The 16986-nt window shown below is 51.1% G+C and overlaps 2 protein-coding genes across 2 annotated transcripts in view; one reads left to right on the top strand and one right to left on the bottom strand.

Moving 5' to 3' along the window:
* The window catches only part of CSMD2 (CUB and Sushi multiple domains 2), a 668360-nt gene that overhangs the window by 357821 nt on the left and 293553 nt on the right, over positions 1–16986 (bottom strand). The gene's annotated exons all lie outside the window — the stretch shown is intronic.
* Positions 9304–10195, top strand: HMGB4 (high mobility group box 4). Its single transcript, XM_079924600.1, has one exon. The coding sequence runs from the start codon at positions 9343–9345 to the stop codon at positions 9898–9900; it is 558 nt and encodes a 185-aa protein (XP_079780726.1). The 5' UTR covers positions 9304–9342; the 3' UTR covers positions 9901–10195.

Raw genomic sequence — 16986 nt, forward strand, 5'->3', positions numbered from 1 at the left:
GCTCAGCTTCTCAGCGGGCAGGGCTGCTGAGTGAGGGGTGTCCTGCCTCTGTGGAGCGACCGTGCCCATGATGCTAAAGGGAATGGGGTTGGGTCTGGAGATGGGCACTGGCGCTGGGGGCCAAGCTCTGGGCAGGGAGGGGGCTTGTGGTGGCTTCCCCACAGCCTTTCAGGGGATGCCCAACTCTCTCCTCTTCTGTCTCCAGGTCTAACTATCAGGCAGTTCTACTCTTTTCTGAGTGCTAGAAGCCTCTGAAGATCAGTCTCCCTCCCTCGACACACAGCTCTGGGAAGGGGCAGCCTCGTGACACTAGGCCACAGCTGAATGGAGTGGGGCGGCCATGTGACCCAAGCTGGGCCAATCACCTAACGAGACCGTGCACGCACAGTGACTGACAGAAGGCCTCACAGGCCTAGCTCTCCCACGGAAGATTTGGGAAAAGGGTGTCCCAGCATCATCTCTCCCACCTCTGTTCCTGCCCCCCACCCCATCACTCTTATAAGATCCATCCTCCTCCAGGTCCCGCTCCAGTCTGACTGGGACAGAATCTAAGAGCAGTCTGGGTCCCGACCAGCTGCTGGGCCCTCAGCTGGCCGTTCCCTGCCCCCAGCCCGAGTCTCTGTTGCCATAGATTAGACCTGAGATCCAGCCTGCAGACCTGATGGTCCCCATGCCTGAAGATGTCAAAGCCCACCCCCACCAGGCTTCACCCGGGAACAGGGTGCTGGCCTCAGGAGTCTCGTGACCAAGGTGTGCTCACACGCCACCTGGACACTCTTCCCTTACTGGCTCAGGTCTCTGTCTAGGTGGAGACACCACCTGCCTGGTTCATCACCTGTCTTGTTCTCCTACAGAGGCAATAGGCTTAAGAAGGTCAGGGTTAAAGGCCAGGTCTCTAAAATCAGACAGGCCTGTATTTGAATCTGGGCTTGACTGTTATCTAGTTGTGAAATGTGGGCATGTACTACGAATTCTCTGAGCCTCGGTTTCTTCATCTGTGCAATGGGATTCTGTGCTCTTGCACATAACGCATCCAGGCCTGTGCCTGACACGTTAGGTATCTCACAAATGTGAACTATTTTACTCCCTTGCTTAGGTCTGAGAAGAGAGGAGATGGGATCTTATCAGTGCCTTGAACCCTAGCCTCCAGAGAACACAGGGATTAAGGAGACCCCAGACTAGTGTGGCCTCATTTCCCTGGGGAAATAAGGATGCCTGCATCCGCTCTGGTGAGAGCATAGTGCAGGGGTGAAAGGGCAGGGCACCCTGCGGCACCAGCACAGCCAGCACACTGGGCAGCCACCTTCCTTCCCGCCCTCAGGCAGCCCCAGCCTGGCCTCCACGGGCTCGTGCTTACTCAGCCTTGCCCAGTTTCCAACTGTCACTGTAACAAGAATCGGAGAAGGGACCTGCCCCCATTCCAGGGAGGGTGGCAATGTACGCCTTGCAGAGGCCTCTGGGGATTAAATCTGGATAATACTTCTTATCCAGAGGAAATGTTTGCAGATGGCTTATCGAGGAGCCTCCCACGCCAGCCTTTGCCTGCCACTCCACTGCCATTCTGAGTTTGAGCATCCTCAACGTTCCCCCTCCCCCTCCCCCTCCAGGAGGCAGCTAGCCGGCCCTGCCTGACGGTTCAGCAGCTCTGAAGCCCTGGTTGAGGAAGTGAACCTCCCAGGCTGCTGGAGAATGAATGGGTTAAACCGTCTCAGGGATCGGGGTTGCTAAGGTCAGTGAGGAAGCTATCGTACAGTCAGATGGAGCCGGATTCCCATCCTGCCTCCACATCCATGGGCTCTGTGACCTGGGGAGGCTGCTTTCCCTCTCTGAGCCTCTCTCGCCCCAGGGTGCATCTCATAGTGTGACTATGATGATTCAAGGTGCTGCAGGGATGCTCATAAACTCCTGCCGAGGCTTTAAGACACAGCAGCCATCATTCCTGGTCATGTCAGAGCTCCGTGCAGCAAGGGAAACTCGTGGGCAAAGGATCTAACCTTTACTGAATCCAAAGCAGTCTGGGGCAGAGATTAAGCACATGGGCCCTGGAAGGCACCTGCCTAGGTGCAAGTCTTGGCTCTACACTTCCCAGCTGTCTAACTTTGGGCAGGTAACTGGCCTGCTTTGCACCTCGGTCTCCCCACGTAGTTAATATGGGTAACAACAGCACGCACCTCATAGAACTCTAGGAGGTTTACGCGAGATAGTGGGTTTACAAGCTCTGAGCACAGGGCTTGGCACATAGCAAGTGCTCAAGAAGCATTCGCTGTTCTGGAGGGCCCACCACGTGCCAGTGCTGTCTGTACGCTACCTGAACAACACACCAGAGACCCCGCCGTTAGCACGGTGGAGCCAACACAAGCAGAGGGGAGAGGAGAGAGACAGGAAGGAAGACTTGGAAATGGGGGAGGGGAGAGTTCCTGTCTTATATCACTCACCCCCAGCACATCTAAGTTAACGTCTTATATTCGTGGTTTCAAGTGGCGGAAACCCTGATTAAATCGGCATGGAGTAGAGAAGAAATTACCTGCTGCCACAGTCACGATGCAGCTGCCCGGGGATGACTAGACCCAGGGACTCAGATGCCGCAGGCCCGTCTCTGGGTCCGTCTGTGCTGTGCTCCGTCTCTGGCTTCATCCTCGCTACTGCAGATGGTGCCGCTAGAGGCTGGGACTGTGGCCATACTTAGCAGCTCCCTGATTCACTCTCCCAGCTTCACCCCCAGAGAGAAAGCGAAGATCTCTTCCCTTGGGTTCAATTAGGAAAAGCTCGCTGGGAGCCTCTGATTAGTCTAGCTGGGGTTGTGTCCACACCTGGGGCCGAGGGCATGGGCCCCTACTAGAGCTCCATGACTGGTTCTGGGGACAGTTCTCCCAAAGAAGGAATGGGCTCGAAAGAAGGGAGGGGTGCCAGGCAGATAAAAGATGTCCACTGTGGTTGAAAGAGGCAGGGGTTTGGACAGAAAGATCAGGGGCCACTCTTCCTAGTCTGTGGTGTCAGGGAGGGGCTTTGTCAAGGCCCGTGAGGGGTACCCACAGCTGGCTGTGGGGGTTATCTTCTCAGAGGTGGTCTTGCTCTAGCTCTCATCCTCTCCCCCTCTGCCAAAGGTAAACCTGCCAAAGGTAAACACGTATGCCTGGTCCCCCGCATGCTGACCCCATTCTTACACCTGATCATCTGTCCCATTTCCTGTCCACCTGTTCACTAGCCCACTGGGCTAGGTGCTGACCCCGTACTTGGCTTCGGCTAGCCTCTGCCCATGAGCGTGGACCCAGGCTCCGTGTGTACCTGCCGAGGGGTTCAGTGGGCCATCCGGGTCAGTCTACATGCTGAACTCGGGGCATCTTATGACCTGGGGATAACTTCACCAGATGCATCTGGAATCAGGATCAACCCAGATGGGAAAAGTCTCCCCAGAACCCGGTAAGTGTTGAGATTCAGACACCTTCTCTCTTTCCACCTGCTCTCCTCCTGCAGTATTTGGCCTTGTTCCTTGCCAGCTTCCCCTTCTCCTTGGCCCCAAGGGAGTTCCTAGACGCTCAGTAGAGGTTAAACACATAGACTTTGGAGTCAAACCAACCTGAGTTTGAGGCCTGGCTCTGCCACTCATTGCTGTGAAATGAGAACAGAGTTGCAAAGACAGTACAGAAATTTCCTGTATACCCCTCCCCCAGCTTCCCCTAATATTAGCATCTAACATGACCATGGTCCATGTATCAAAACTAAGAAATCAACATTGGTACTGTACCATTAGCTCAATGGAAGACTTTATTCACATTTCCCCAGTTTTTCTGCTAACGTTCCCTAGTTTTTGTTCCAGGATCCAATCCAGCGTTTCTCATCTGCCCTGGACATATTAATCTCTCTCTCTCTAGGCTTCTGGAGGTGATCTACCTAAAGCATTAACATCATTTGTATTAAACTACCATGGTCACATCTGACTAACATTTCTTGGCATGAGGTCCATGCCAAAGAGCCTAACCCTGCTCATGACCATGTCTTCCCCACCGGTCTGGCTTCCAGGAAATTTCAGATGCCTCTTACCACCACCAATCCTGAGACGTGTCCATCCCTCCAACACGGCTTACCGATGGCCATTAAAGCAGCAACCGCAATGCTCCAGCAACTCAGCTACTGGTTGAAATGTGTGTGTGTGCGGGAGCACACGTGTGCACATGAGTGATGAGTGAGCGAGTGAATGAACTGAAAGTATAAAAGAGTGAATTAACTGGTAAGCCGGTGAGCGAATCAGTGACTTAATGAGTCAGCGAGAGAGTGAAGTGTGTAAAATTGACTAGGTCGTCCTCCCGACCCCCTCCAGTAATCCATTAAGCGGCGGCATACATTCCTCATCGCTGTTAACACAAGCAGGGGTTAAGAACTGCACAGGAATAGTTACAGACCACCAGTTGGATACCGTGTTCCTTTCTTATTGCTGCTTTCACAAATGACTGCAAATGTAGTGGCTTAAAACAACACAGATTAATTATCTGACAGTTCTGGAGGCCAGAAGTCCCAAATGGGTGTCACTGTGCCAAGGTCAAGGTGTCTGTGGGGCTGTACTCTCTCCGGAGGCTCTAGGGGTGAATCCGTTGGCTTGCCTTTCCTGGCTTCTAGTGCTTACCTTCCTTTCTTGGCCTGTGGTCTCTTTCTGTATCTTCAAAGCCAACCGTGTAGCATCTTCAAATCTCTCTCTGACTCTGACCCTCTGCATCTGTCATCATATCTCCATCTCTAACTCTGAAACTCCTACCTTTCTCTGATATTGACCCATGTGATTACATCAGCCCCACTCAGACAGTCCAGGATAATCTTCCCAACCCCAAATCTTTAACATAATCATATCTGCGAAGTTCCTTTTGCCATGTAAGGTAACATATTCATGGGCTTTGGGGCCTAGGATGTGGACATCTTCGTGGAGCCATTCTTCTACGTGCCACAGATGCTTTGCTCCGAGGTCAAGTGCAGCACTGATTCCCACCCTAAAGGAGAAAGGGCAGCAGGGGGATGGAGAGAGCATCACGGCGTGTATCACGTGCCCCTGCCATGTACTTCTTCTCCTCATGTTGTTGCTGTTATGGCCTGGGATTTAAAAAATTTCCCCAAATTTGATGCCTGCCCCCAAACTTGAGAAACACTGTGACAGATGATATGCCAGGAGCATATGCTGCTACAATTGAGGATAAAATTTGCCCTAGGATTCCTGGAGAAGGATTAGAAGTGGGGTGCCTCAACCCTGGGTGCACACTCCCATCAGCTGGGGAGATTAAAAAAAACTTAGTTTGAAATGAGCATGGAATTGCAAAGACAGTATAGAAATTTCCTGTATACCCCTCCCCTAGCTTCCCTTAATATTAGCATCTTACATAACCATGATCCATGTAGCAAAACTAAGAAACCGCACCGGTACATTAATATTGGCTCGATGGAAGACTTTATCGCATCTCCCCAGGTTTCCCGCTAGGGCTCCTTTTTGCTCCAGGATCCAGTCCAGCATTTCTCTTGCATGGGGGCACCATGTCTACAGAGTCTCCTCCAGTCTGTCGGCTTCTCAGGCTTTCCTTGTTTTCTCAAGACCTTGAGACTTTTGTACTGGTCAAGTATTTTGTAGACTGACCTTTAATTCGGGTTGGTCTAATATTTTCTCACGATTAGACCAGGGTTATGGATTTGGGGGAAGAATACCACTGGGTGAGATGCTCTTATTATCGCATCATCGAAGGGGGTGTGTGATATCAGCGGGGCCTATTACTGATAGTCTTTGCTTTGATCCCTTGGTTACAGTGGTATCTGCCCCCTTCCTCCACTATAAGGAGTTGGTGTTACCGCTGCCGAGAAAGAGGCTCTCACCACCTCCAAGGTGTGTGTGGGGGGGTCCATCCCAACCCGCCTAAACAGTGTTTTCCAAATCCACCCATGGATTGTGACCCATTTGCAGGTCATAAGCTCAGACCGTGGGGTGCATTTTAAAGAAAAAAATAGAGGAGACTATGACAGCATAGAATGGAGAAGAAAAGAGGACGTCACACACATAGTAGGTATAGTTTCGTAAAACTTCTGTTTCTGCAAACTTTATGTGCTCAGAGACCTCATCTTTACAATGGGGATAAAAGTAGCATGCCCTGACTCGCACCCCACACACAGGGCTGTCACGAGGATTAGATGGGCTGATGTGGGTGAAGTGCTTAGAACAGAGGCACACGTTAGGCACTGTATCAATTATTATTATGAAGTGTGCATGTGCATAAATGGGTTACGGTGTAAAATTCGTTTCTTCTTGTAGACTGCAATCCAAAAGTCTGCAAATACTGAACTCACATCTCTAGACCGGGGTGGGCAGGCTTACGAGCCCCAACCCAACGCCTGTGTTTGTGAAGTTTCACTGGTGCACAGCCACTCGTTCGTTTACGTGTTGTCTTTTGAGCTATGATGGCAGAGCCGAGAACTTGCAACAGAAAATGCACGGCCCACAAAGCCTGCACTGTTTACTACCTGGACCTCCAGAGCAGCACCCCTGCCTGCAGGTCATCTCATGGTACAAAGGACATTAGACACTTCTTCCTAAGCCACGTGGCCTTGTCCTGCCACCGCCCGGCAGGCACACCGGCCCCTGCAGGCCCCTCTGGGCCGTGTGACTGCCCAGCGCTCAGGCCTCCAGAAGCTCGATACCCTTCTGCTTTGGATGGATGCCCACACTTGCTTTATTTATCCACCTCCGCTGTGAAACCTCCGCTGTTCACGCTGGAAGGTTAGAAACACAGCACACTGGTCGGGGTCCCAGCAGGAAACAGATGGCCACTCGAATTAGAATAATCTGAGGAGTGTTTAACAAAGAGGCTATTTACAGAGGGATGGGCAAGGTGTTGGAAAGCCACAAGGGACAGCTGAATCCTCAGAGGCTAGTAAAGGTGGAGCTCTTACCACCCTCAGCAGGGGCGACAAGGAGAGGGAACCTGGAAGGAGAGTCATTTCCAGAGGATGCCTTAAGAGGAGATGGGGCTTTCAGCCTCCCTGGGGCTGGGGAGCCAGTTCCAGGCAATCCCGCGGGGAGGGAGCCAGAGAGTAACTGCCTTGACCTCACCTCCCTCCCTCCCTCCCTGATGTCCTGTTGGGGTCCCCATTGGTCAAACTGAAGTGGAAGCCGGAGAGCATAGGAGCCACTGATGTGGTCCACATGGGTCAGCTTCCCAGGACAGGGAGCATGCTGGGGAAGGATGGAAAGGAGCAAACCTCAGATGCCAGCGCACACAGCATCGATTTAGAAAGTCTGGTGTATTTACTTCTCCCGCAGCTCCACTAGACAAAGGGGTGCCCCGCTTCACCCCGCCAAGTCGGGAATGTGGCCCCAACACCAAAGGACTGTCATAGGTTTCACCTTAACTGTCTTCCCTTCCTAGATCTGCTAGGCTCCGGGTGGCTCTCATGGAGTTAATGTTCCTGGACCTTATCGTCCTAAGAGGGGGCAGAAGGTTGTGAACAGAGGCACAGAGAAGCTGCTGGGCGTTTTGTGAGTCTGAGCTAAAGCTGATTATCACGTCTGGATGTTACGCAGGTTCCTCCTCACAACCCAGCCTTCTAGCCCAGGAAGGAGCTGTGTCTCATTCATCTTGTTAGCCCAGCTCAAGTCTAACAGACAGACGAGCCAACCTCTGGCCACCGTGGGACAAAGAACCCTAGCGGCAAAAAGCTCCCTAGGCTGAGAAGTGTCCCCAGATTAAACTGTTCCCACTGGCCAGACCTCTCTGCCCCCACCGCTGGCCCGGACACCCTGACCTGGCATCTGGTATCTCACGGGCTCCCCAGTCCGGCCACGGAACTACATCATGTCACCGCGAGGGTCTTTCCTGGCCCGTGGAACACTGATTCCACATCACTGATTTCATAGATGAAACATCATAGGCTTACAGGAAGGAAGGGACTGGCTTGGGTAGCCCAGCCGCCTCGTGGCGAGCTGGGACTAGAATTCAGGCTTGGAGACTCTAGTCAATATCCATCTTTCTTTTATGTAAGATGGAAGGTGAAATCGGTTGTGGAGCCTTGGAAATGGCCTTGGCCAAAATTCAAAATGTGGTCTAGCCTCAGGCAAGTTTCAGTGTCAGACTCAGCTCAGCTGCTGAGGCCACGCACCCGGACCCTAGGCCCCCCAGGCAGCTGTTCTGTGCAGGTGGCATGAAGCAGAGGCTCCGGTCCAGCAAATCGGTTCAAATCCAGATCCAACCTGTTAGTGGCTGTTTTACCTGAAACAGGTTAATTTTATGTTAATGAGACTCAGTGTTCCAGTCCTGTAAACCTGGCTCTGTCATCAAGCACTGAGTGGTATCAACTCCACGACCAGGTAAGCAAGGACTTCGCAATGTCCAAAGGTCCATAAATGACACTTTTCTTTTCTTTTCCCTCCAGCTGGAAGACTGACGGAACATTTGCAACTTTTTTCTCAAAAAGCCAGAGGCCGACTCGTTTGAGTGAAGCTGCTAGGGCTCTGTGCTCTAGCCCCAAGAAAGGGGGACCCCCGGGATAAAGGCAGGGGGGCCTCCTGATAGGCCAAGGATTCTGCCTCATTTTCATGGACTCAGGCGTAATTAGTAAAATCTTAAGGTTCTCCTCCCGTCTTCCCTAACCTCCGCCCCACCCCCAATTTCCTCAGAGAAATGAAGAGTTCAGATGTATAGGCCAAGTGCTTGGGTTTTAAATTAGACGACTTTGTCCTGACAGGAACCGAGTCACAGCTGCCACACCTGATTATTTTTAGAGTTACTACTAAACTCTTTGTACAGGATGAGCTGCCACTGTTCAAGGCAAACAGAAAGACTTCACATTTCATCATGACAGCTCTGGAGCCATCCACCTCCTCGTGTTCATTATTTCCAACCTGTCTTTGGAAGGGATGAGGCGGCATCTTGACAATCGTACGGCGGGGATGGCAGACCCCGTGGCTTGTTACTACATCCGAGGGATGGAAAGCTCCCCAACTGAGCAAAGCCCACTGCCTCCAGGAAACCAAGGAGAAACATTCCGGGGGGGCGGGTACCGCTCCAGAGCCTTCTCTGCATGAACCATTATCTTTCACGAGAAGCAAAATGTGATCGCCAAGTAGCCAACCAGTAAGAGCACCTGTATGCAAATGCCACCAGCACTGGCCTGGAGTGGCCAACTTGTGAGTGATGTCACAATCCCCTCTGACCCAACAATGTCACCACCACTGAAAAGGGGACCCCTGCCTGCAGCTCTTACAGAGAGAAACATTCACCACCAGCAGAGCACCTTCTAATTGCTCCTGGAGTGTGGCAGACAAAAGTCTCTGCCGTCTGAGTTACTAGATGCAGAAAATAAAATGATCTTACGAACATGGGAAGAGAAGTCCAGCTAAGGCCCAAGGCAAATGTCTCTTCTTATATCCACTTTTTGCTGGATTACAGAAACAAGTTCATGGAGCAGAAGCCAAACACCCACCTTGGCTTTAAAGAGTTCTCTAGAAAGTGTTCGGAGAAATGGAGGTCTATCTCAAAGCACGAAAAGGCCAAATATGAAGCCCTGGCTAAGCTCGACAAAGCCCGATACCAGGAGGAGATGATGAATTACCCTGGCAGGAAGAAGAAGAGAAAGCGGGACCCCGGCGCACCCAGACGACCTCCATCGTCCTTCCTACTCTTCTGCCAAGACCACTACGCCCAGCTCAAGTGGGAGAATCCAAACTGGTCAGTAGTGCAGGTGGCAAAGGCCTCGGGGAAGATGTGGTCAGCAATGACAGCCTACGACAAGCAGCCCTATGAACAAAGGGCAGCTTTCCTGAGAGCAAAGTACCAAGAGGAACTGGGCATCTACCGTAAGGCCAGGAAGAAGAGCCTCCAAAGGTCGGCTAAGAACCGGCGCAGACGGTTCAAAGAAACTGTCAGACGCAACTGATGGATCCAATTAGAAATAAAATGCCATTCTCCGGTACTGCCTGTCCCTGGTCTCTTGTGTAGCGTTAGGGGGGCCATTGCTGCCGCTTTGGGCAACAAGTGAGTGGCATGGTGGAGCTGAGATCAGGGTTTGGAAACTGATCCCAGGAGGGGCTGGCTTTGGGACAAGAGTCTGAAGAGTGTGTGGTCCGTACTTACCGGGCTCGGCTTGCGCAGGCAGGGTGGGGTGGGGATCTCCAGGTGTAAAGAAGCTAGGAGTCCTGGGGGTGGGAGCATCCTGGTCCCAAGTGGTTCTCCAGGGTGGAGGACCCTACTCAGGGTGAAGTGAGCAAACGCCAGCCCTGCCACCCTCCTCGCCAGGAGGGCAAAAGGCCTGGAGTCCAGGTCAGGCTCCCAATTCAGGCCCCAGCAGAGGCTGGGAAACGAGTTGAGGTGGGCCTTAGGGGACTCAGTGTCTCCAGGGATTCCAGAACTGGTCCTCCAGCAAGGCTTAGATACTATTAGTGGGTCAGGATGAGACTCCAGTGGTGGTCACTAGGATGAAGCATGGGGCTGATTTTATAAAAAGAGGCATCTGACTCTGCCCCAAGTACTGTAACTTGGAGAGAACCCTTTTCTTGACATTTTGGTGAGCATCTCCCCGGTCATTTTTCTGTGGACGTAAGCACAACACAGAGTGGACATTTGCTGCCTGTATGACCACCGCAGCATCCATTCCTTTTCTCCTGCTCACAGAACACCGACTCCATCCTGACCAAGGCTGGATCAGATGGAATCCCCCTGGCTACAGTGATTGGCTCAGTGACGGTCATGTGACCCAAGTTGGTCCAATCAGAGTAGACCTCAGGACTGGTGTAAGGAATCCTAGGGGAGGATGCGGCCCTGGGGGCTGTTGGCAGCCATCTGCCTCATTCTCAGGCCAAAATGTTAGTCCCTTTGGCATCCCGGACTTTTCATTGAAGATAAGCCCACACGTTTTGGATTTTGTCTAAGATAGTTTGAGTTCGGTTTTCTGTCACTTAAAATGAGTCAAAACTTGTCATTTGATACAAATGGGATTGTTCCATCTACTATGACTGTATTTTTCAGGCAATAATACACTGTGGGCAATGTTTCACACCAATCTAGATTGATATGGAATATTCTGAAATGGCCCTTGACTTCTGATATCAAAGAGACTGGGCCCAAATGCAAAATTTTTGGTCACCACGTTCTGCATGCAAAAGACTTCCTCAATTCCAGCTCTAAACCCCTATTCCCTGAGGGATCTGCATCTCTGTAGCCTGCTGTGGTTTCAAATTTTACTTTTGGAACAAAAATAAAAATATGTAGTTTTGAATAGCCTTTTAGAACTTGGTCAGCCTTTAGGGGGTGAGAGGTAATAGCGTGGAGTGATTTAGAAATTCAGGGTCTGGAACCAAGGCCATTTACGAAGGGCTCCCACGCGCCAGACCCTGTGCTGGGTACCAGGAGGCCCAATGTGGTCTACTGTTAGGTTCCTGCCCTGACGAGAGGGATGGACACGGGCACGAACCACAGTCCTACAAGGCCTGAGGAGAGTGTAGACTGCACAAAGAGCTGGGGGTGGGAGCGAGTACCACCTACCAAGGCAACTGCTGAAGTCTTCATGGAGGAAGCAGCTTTACGCTCCTCGGCAACCTTGTACTTATGTTGGCCGGATTCCTGTTCCCCCTCTCCCATTCCCCACAGGTGCTGTTCCAACTTGTCTCTGCTTCCCCTCCAGCCCAACCTCCAATCTCTCAGGAGACACCCTCATTTCCTGCTTCATTGAGAATACAGAGATCATCAAACGAAGCACTGTCGGTTTTCTTCCTTCTCAACGTGTCATCCACAGCCATCTTCCCTCCTGGTCTCACGCCTCATAGCCAGAACCCTCTCACTATCCTCTTCCCCACCAACCTCGGGCCCTTGCTCCTCCTGTAAAGATGCTGACCCTCCAGCCTGTAAGCTTGCTGTCCTGACACAAGTGGTTCTGATCACTGGCAGGACCTTGGGCAAGTAAGTTCTCGTTCCTCTGTCTCAGGTTTCTCATCTGTGCAAAGGGGATGATGCCTGCCCCTCAGGTTGTTTTAGTGATTAAATGATGTAACACACGCAAAAGCATTTGGCACGGTCCTTAGCACATAAAAGGTACTGTGGTTGACCCTCTAGGGCGGCTGTCCTATGATTTCCCCCTCCTGGTGTTCACACCCTGGTACGACCCCCCTCCCATTAAATGTGGGCAGAATCTGTGACTTCCCTTGTTTTTTTCCTTTTTTGGCCGCACCACACGGCATGCGGGATCTTAGTTCCCCGACCAGGGGTCGAACCTGCGCCCCCTGTAGTGGAAGCATGGAGTCTTAACCACTGGACCGCCAGGGAAGTTCCCCTGTGACTTGCCTTTAACCAACAGAATAGGGCAGGGGAGATGGGACGTGATTTCCTCTGTGATTACACCATGGTATATAAAACTCTATCTTGCTGGTGGATTTGCTCTATAGAGATTCTTCCTGCTGGCTTGATGAAGTAAGTGGCCAAGCTGGGAAAGCCCACGTGGCAAGGAACTGTGGGGAATCTCTAGGAGTTGAAGGTGCCTCGGACCAAGAGCCAGGAAAAAACCAAAGCTCTCAGTCCTACAGACACAAGAAACTAAGTGCTGCAGCAACCACGTGAGCAGGGAAGTGTATCCTTCCCCAGCTGAGCCTCCACATGAGAACTCAGCCCTGGTTGACACCCTGATTGCAGCCTTGTGAGACCTCAAGTGGTGGACCCAGCTAAGCTGTTACCGGATTCGGACCCAGAGAAATGAGGAGATAATGAACATGTGTTGTTTTAAGCCAACAAGTTTGTGGTAATGGGCTACACAGCAATAGATAACTAATACAGTACTCAATAAATGCCGGCTTCCTTGTCATCTTAAAATAAACCATCTTTAACTTTCTTTCTCCCTCCAGCCTCTACCCCACCTGTTTAATTTCTTTTCCTTTGCTACCAACCTCTGGAAGGTGGCGGACGCCCCCCAGTGCTAATTAGATCCTGACTTGTACTCTGCAGTGGTTCCAGGGAGGCTGTCTTGTTTCCAGCCTGGCTCTTGGTGGGCAGCGGCTGTGTGTTACATGACAGTCCCCTCTGGGAAGAGGGCCCCCACACAGCTGGACCCCAGCCCTCACGCCACTCTTTTCTGGATTCCTCTGTGATTAATTACGTGAATGTGGGTGGCTAAGTCAGAGTTTTGACAACAGTTTGCAGCGCCCCCGCTGAAAACTAACTCTATTAACAGTCCTTTATGAAAAAGCTGACAGGAGGCTGTGAATCTGCTGGCTTCTGATGACTGTAATGTAATGACAGTGAAGGGGGAAGGAGGGGAGGAGGAGAAGTAGGGGGAGCCTGGGTCTAAGATAATGGGCGAGAGGAAAAGCAGGCAGAAAACCTGGTGCGGTACCAGCATTCCACGCAGACCCACTCGGCTGGGCTCAGGGGCCCCTGCCCTGGGGAAGAAGGAGGCTGAGTCTTTGGGCCCATGGTTGTCTTAATGCCTGAATCACTCCACTCTGACCCTTCTCTCCCGGAGCCTTTTCCTGTGTTCATTTATTCAGCAAATATTCATGTCGATCTTAAGCCTGCAACGTACCAGAAACTGTTCTACTACCAGGGAGGCAGCGAGGCCCCTGATCTCTTATAAATAAACAAGTCAACAAATAAACACACCAGGTCATTTTTTGATAGTGTCAAGTGCTCTGAAGAAAATAAACCGGGCTAATGAGATAAACAATGACAAGTGGGGTTGAGGGCGCTTTAAATGGGTGGTCAGGGAAGATGACATTTGGGTTTTGATTTAAAGGACGAGAAGGAGCCAGGCCTTCCAAGGCCTTAGGGAAGAGTTGTTCAAGTAGTAGGACAGCAAGTGCAAAGATCCTGAGGCAGGAGTGAGCTTGGCATATTACACAGAGGGAGGCTAGAATGACTGGAGGGGTGAGTGAGTGGCTGAGATGCAGTTGGAGAGGACAGGCCTTGGCAAGGAGTTTATTTTGAAACCTAAGGGCTATGGGAGCCAAAGAGGCTTTTCTGCAGGGGATCCATGTGCTTCCATTTCCACTTCTGGTTAATGGTCATTCTAGCGTCTTCAAAGACTACCAAGGCCAATAAGGGGATGCTAGCGCCTCCCAGGTCTGCAAGAGAAAGAGCAAGGCTAGCGAATACCAAATCCATGACCTTCTTCCCTTTTGGAGGGGAGATAATCAGGAAGCTCCACTTGGTCCTCCTGGGAGCAGCTGTAAGCTAAAAGTCAAATGTGGAAGCTGTGAAACGTCTCTCCCTGTGATCTGTTTTCCCAGAGATGGGGGGAAGGACAGGCACGGGTGGCAAAATATTCCAGGAGCGCACTGCTTCCCAGGCCTCAGATTTCCATGTGGAGCAGCTCCCACAGTGGTTCTCAACTTTGAGGCTGCATTAGAAACACCTCAGACCTTATTAAGATACAGAATGCTGGGCCCCACCCCTGGAGTTTGATTCAATTCTTCTGGGAGTTGGGCCTAATTTGCATTAGGATAATAATCTGCATTTCTAAAAGTTCCCAGGTGGTACTGATGCTGCTGGTCCCAGGACCACAGAGGAGTCCTTTCTCCTCGCGCAGCCCTGGCATTTACTCTGAAGAGGAGGCATCACTGATCTGCCTAGTAGGTTGAGAGAGAGGAAGCGCTGGCCTGCTCTTCCCTCCTCCCCCAGCCAATCCCAGCTGCAAAGTGTGCCCAGGTCTGCTCTCCAACCAGTTCATCAGCGATAAAGGTGAAAGGTTCATCCTCATCTGTCTTTCTCTTTCATCTGCCAACTGATTCTGAACTTGACAAAGGAGTATTTATTTGTCTGTTTGTTTATTGATTTGGGGGGGCTTCCCCCAAATCCCAACGGAGGAGTCGATCCCAGTTGCAAACAATCGATTAGCATCTGGGCCACACAGCATCACTGGGATCTTAGAGTTGATTTCAGCCTCCACTAAAGCATGTTTGGGGACAAAAAGGTCCAGTTTCTGGGCCTATAAGACTGAGGACCAGGCCCCTGGCCAGGGTGAGGTCACCAGGGTGAAGTCACAAAGCCCTGGCACCTTTGTGTCTCGTCATGCACCTCTAATCACATGCCCACAAACAATACCTGCCCTCCAGGTGTGCGGGATGATAAACGAAATGTCTGGGACATCCTTGTAAATGAAGTCTGATGTGTCAGAAGTGCCCAGCAGACAGGGGTGCCTGCCCTGGTCTCTAAGGGGTGCTTCAAAGGAGGAGAGAACAACACACACAAAGGCAGTTCAAGCAGGAGAAAGAGCCTGGCCAGAGGCCAAAAGGGGGTCATGTGACCCTGCAGACCGGCCTTGACCTCTGGGTGGATCAGCAGTGAGGTACTGAGCGTCCCTCTGCGGCCACCCCCTTGTAACAGTTGCCTTGCAACAGCTCCCCCTACTTGTTGCTCCCTTTCCAGTCCTTTCTCTGCTCCAGCTGGCTGAGCGATATGTGAAGACTCCTCCCCGTCAGCAGTGAAACATTTCAGTGGTTGCCCCTCACTACGGGAGTCTGACACAGGATAATCAGGCCACTGCTGCCTCACGAGTTGCACTGTCGCCCACACTCAGCTTCTGAAATGGCTCCCAGTGAACCAGGCCTTCTGGGATTCACACCCTTGTGTGATTCCTCCCTTTGAGTGTGGGCTGGACCTAATGACTTCCTTCTAATGCACAGAATAGGGCCGAAGTGACAGGATGTCTCTGCTTCGGAAGGGACTAGGCTACGAAAGTCTCTCTCTTGCTCTGTCTCTTTCTCGCTTTTGCTCAGAGCAAACCGACATGTTGAAAGCCACCCTGTAGAGAGGCCCACATGGCAAGGAATTGAGGGTGGCTTCTGGTCAATGCCCAGCAAGGAACTGAGGCCCTCAAACAGCTGGCAAGGATCTGAATCCTGCCAGCAACCGTGAGTAAGCCTGGAAGCAGACACTTTTATTGCAACTTTATGACAGGCCCGGCTAAGCCGTACCTGATTCCTGCCCCGTAGCAACTAAGGTGATAGATGTGGTTTCATGGCACTGAGGTTTGGGATAATTTGTTACAAACTGAAATAGATAATGGATACAGATTTTGGTATCAAGAGGGGGATAGTGCCATGAAAAATATCTAAAAAAGTGAGATGTCTTTGGAACCAGGCTGTGGGTAGAGGCTGGGAGTATTCTGAAGACCTTGTTAGAGAAGCCTGGACTTTGAGGATGTTGCTGGTGAAGGTTCAAAAGGAAGTGAGAACATGTTACTGGAAACTGGAAGAAAGGGATCCTTGTTATGCAGTGGAAGAAAGTTTAGCGACAATGTCGTCTGCAGGGATATGGAAGGCAGGACATGCCCCGAATCAACTTTGTGATCTAGCTAAGGAGGTGTCCAAGCAAAGGGTTGAAGGTACTGGCTGGTTTCTTCTTGCTGCTTATGTGAGAAGAGAGATAAATTGAGGGAAAGGTGGTTGAAAAGGAGCCAGACTTCATAGTTTGGAAAGTTCTCAGCCTCCCAAGACAGCAAAGGATGCTAAAATTAAGAGATGGCTTTGAGCAGTGTTGAGAAAAGGTGGTCTGGAGATAAAGCCGAGGGTGTGACTGTGCAGCCTTTGGCTAAGACCTAGGAAAGATCAAAGGACTGTAGTATTATTCAGCCACATAAAGGCCCTTTAGAGAGATTAGGGTGGGCCTTACAGATCCCCAAGATCAAACAATAGGGCCTCTGGGAAGCATATGAGCATCGTCCCTTGACCTTCTTAGCAGAAGCCCAAGGTAGAGAAGTTTAGTTCAAAGAAATCTGTGGTTGTGGCTTTTGTGTAAGAGAGCGGCTCTCGATGAAATTTACAGAAGACCCACAAAGTTTTGGAGAAAACTATTATCAGAAGGAACACTGTCAGCTTGGACTAAAAAGGACAGAGACAGTACAAAACAAAAAAGGTCACTGGCCTCCCAAAATTCTCAGCAGGAAGCAGGCTGAAGAAAAGTCAGCTTCAAACATGTACTTCCTTTCATGAAGAAAAAAAAAAAGGAAGACTCAGAGGGAGAAACCAAGAACTCAGAAGGT

Source organism: Stenella coeruleoalba (genome assembly GCF_951394435.1).
Source record: "Stenella coeruleoalba genome assembly, chromosome: 1".
NCBI lineage: Eukaryota > Metazoa > Chordata > Mammalia > Artiodactyla > Delphinidae > Stenella > Stenella coeruleoalba.

What these genes read in the sequence shown, in the direction of transcription:
- HMGB4 (XM_079924600.1), top strand. Translation starts at nt 9,343, where the DNA reads ATGGGAAGAGAAGTCCAGCTAAGGCCCAAGGCAAATGTCTCTTCTTAT.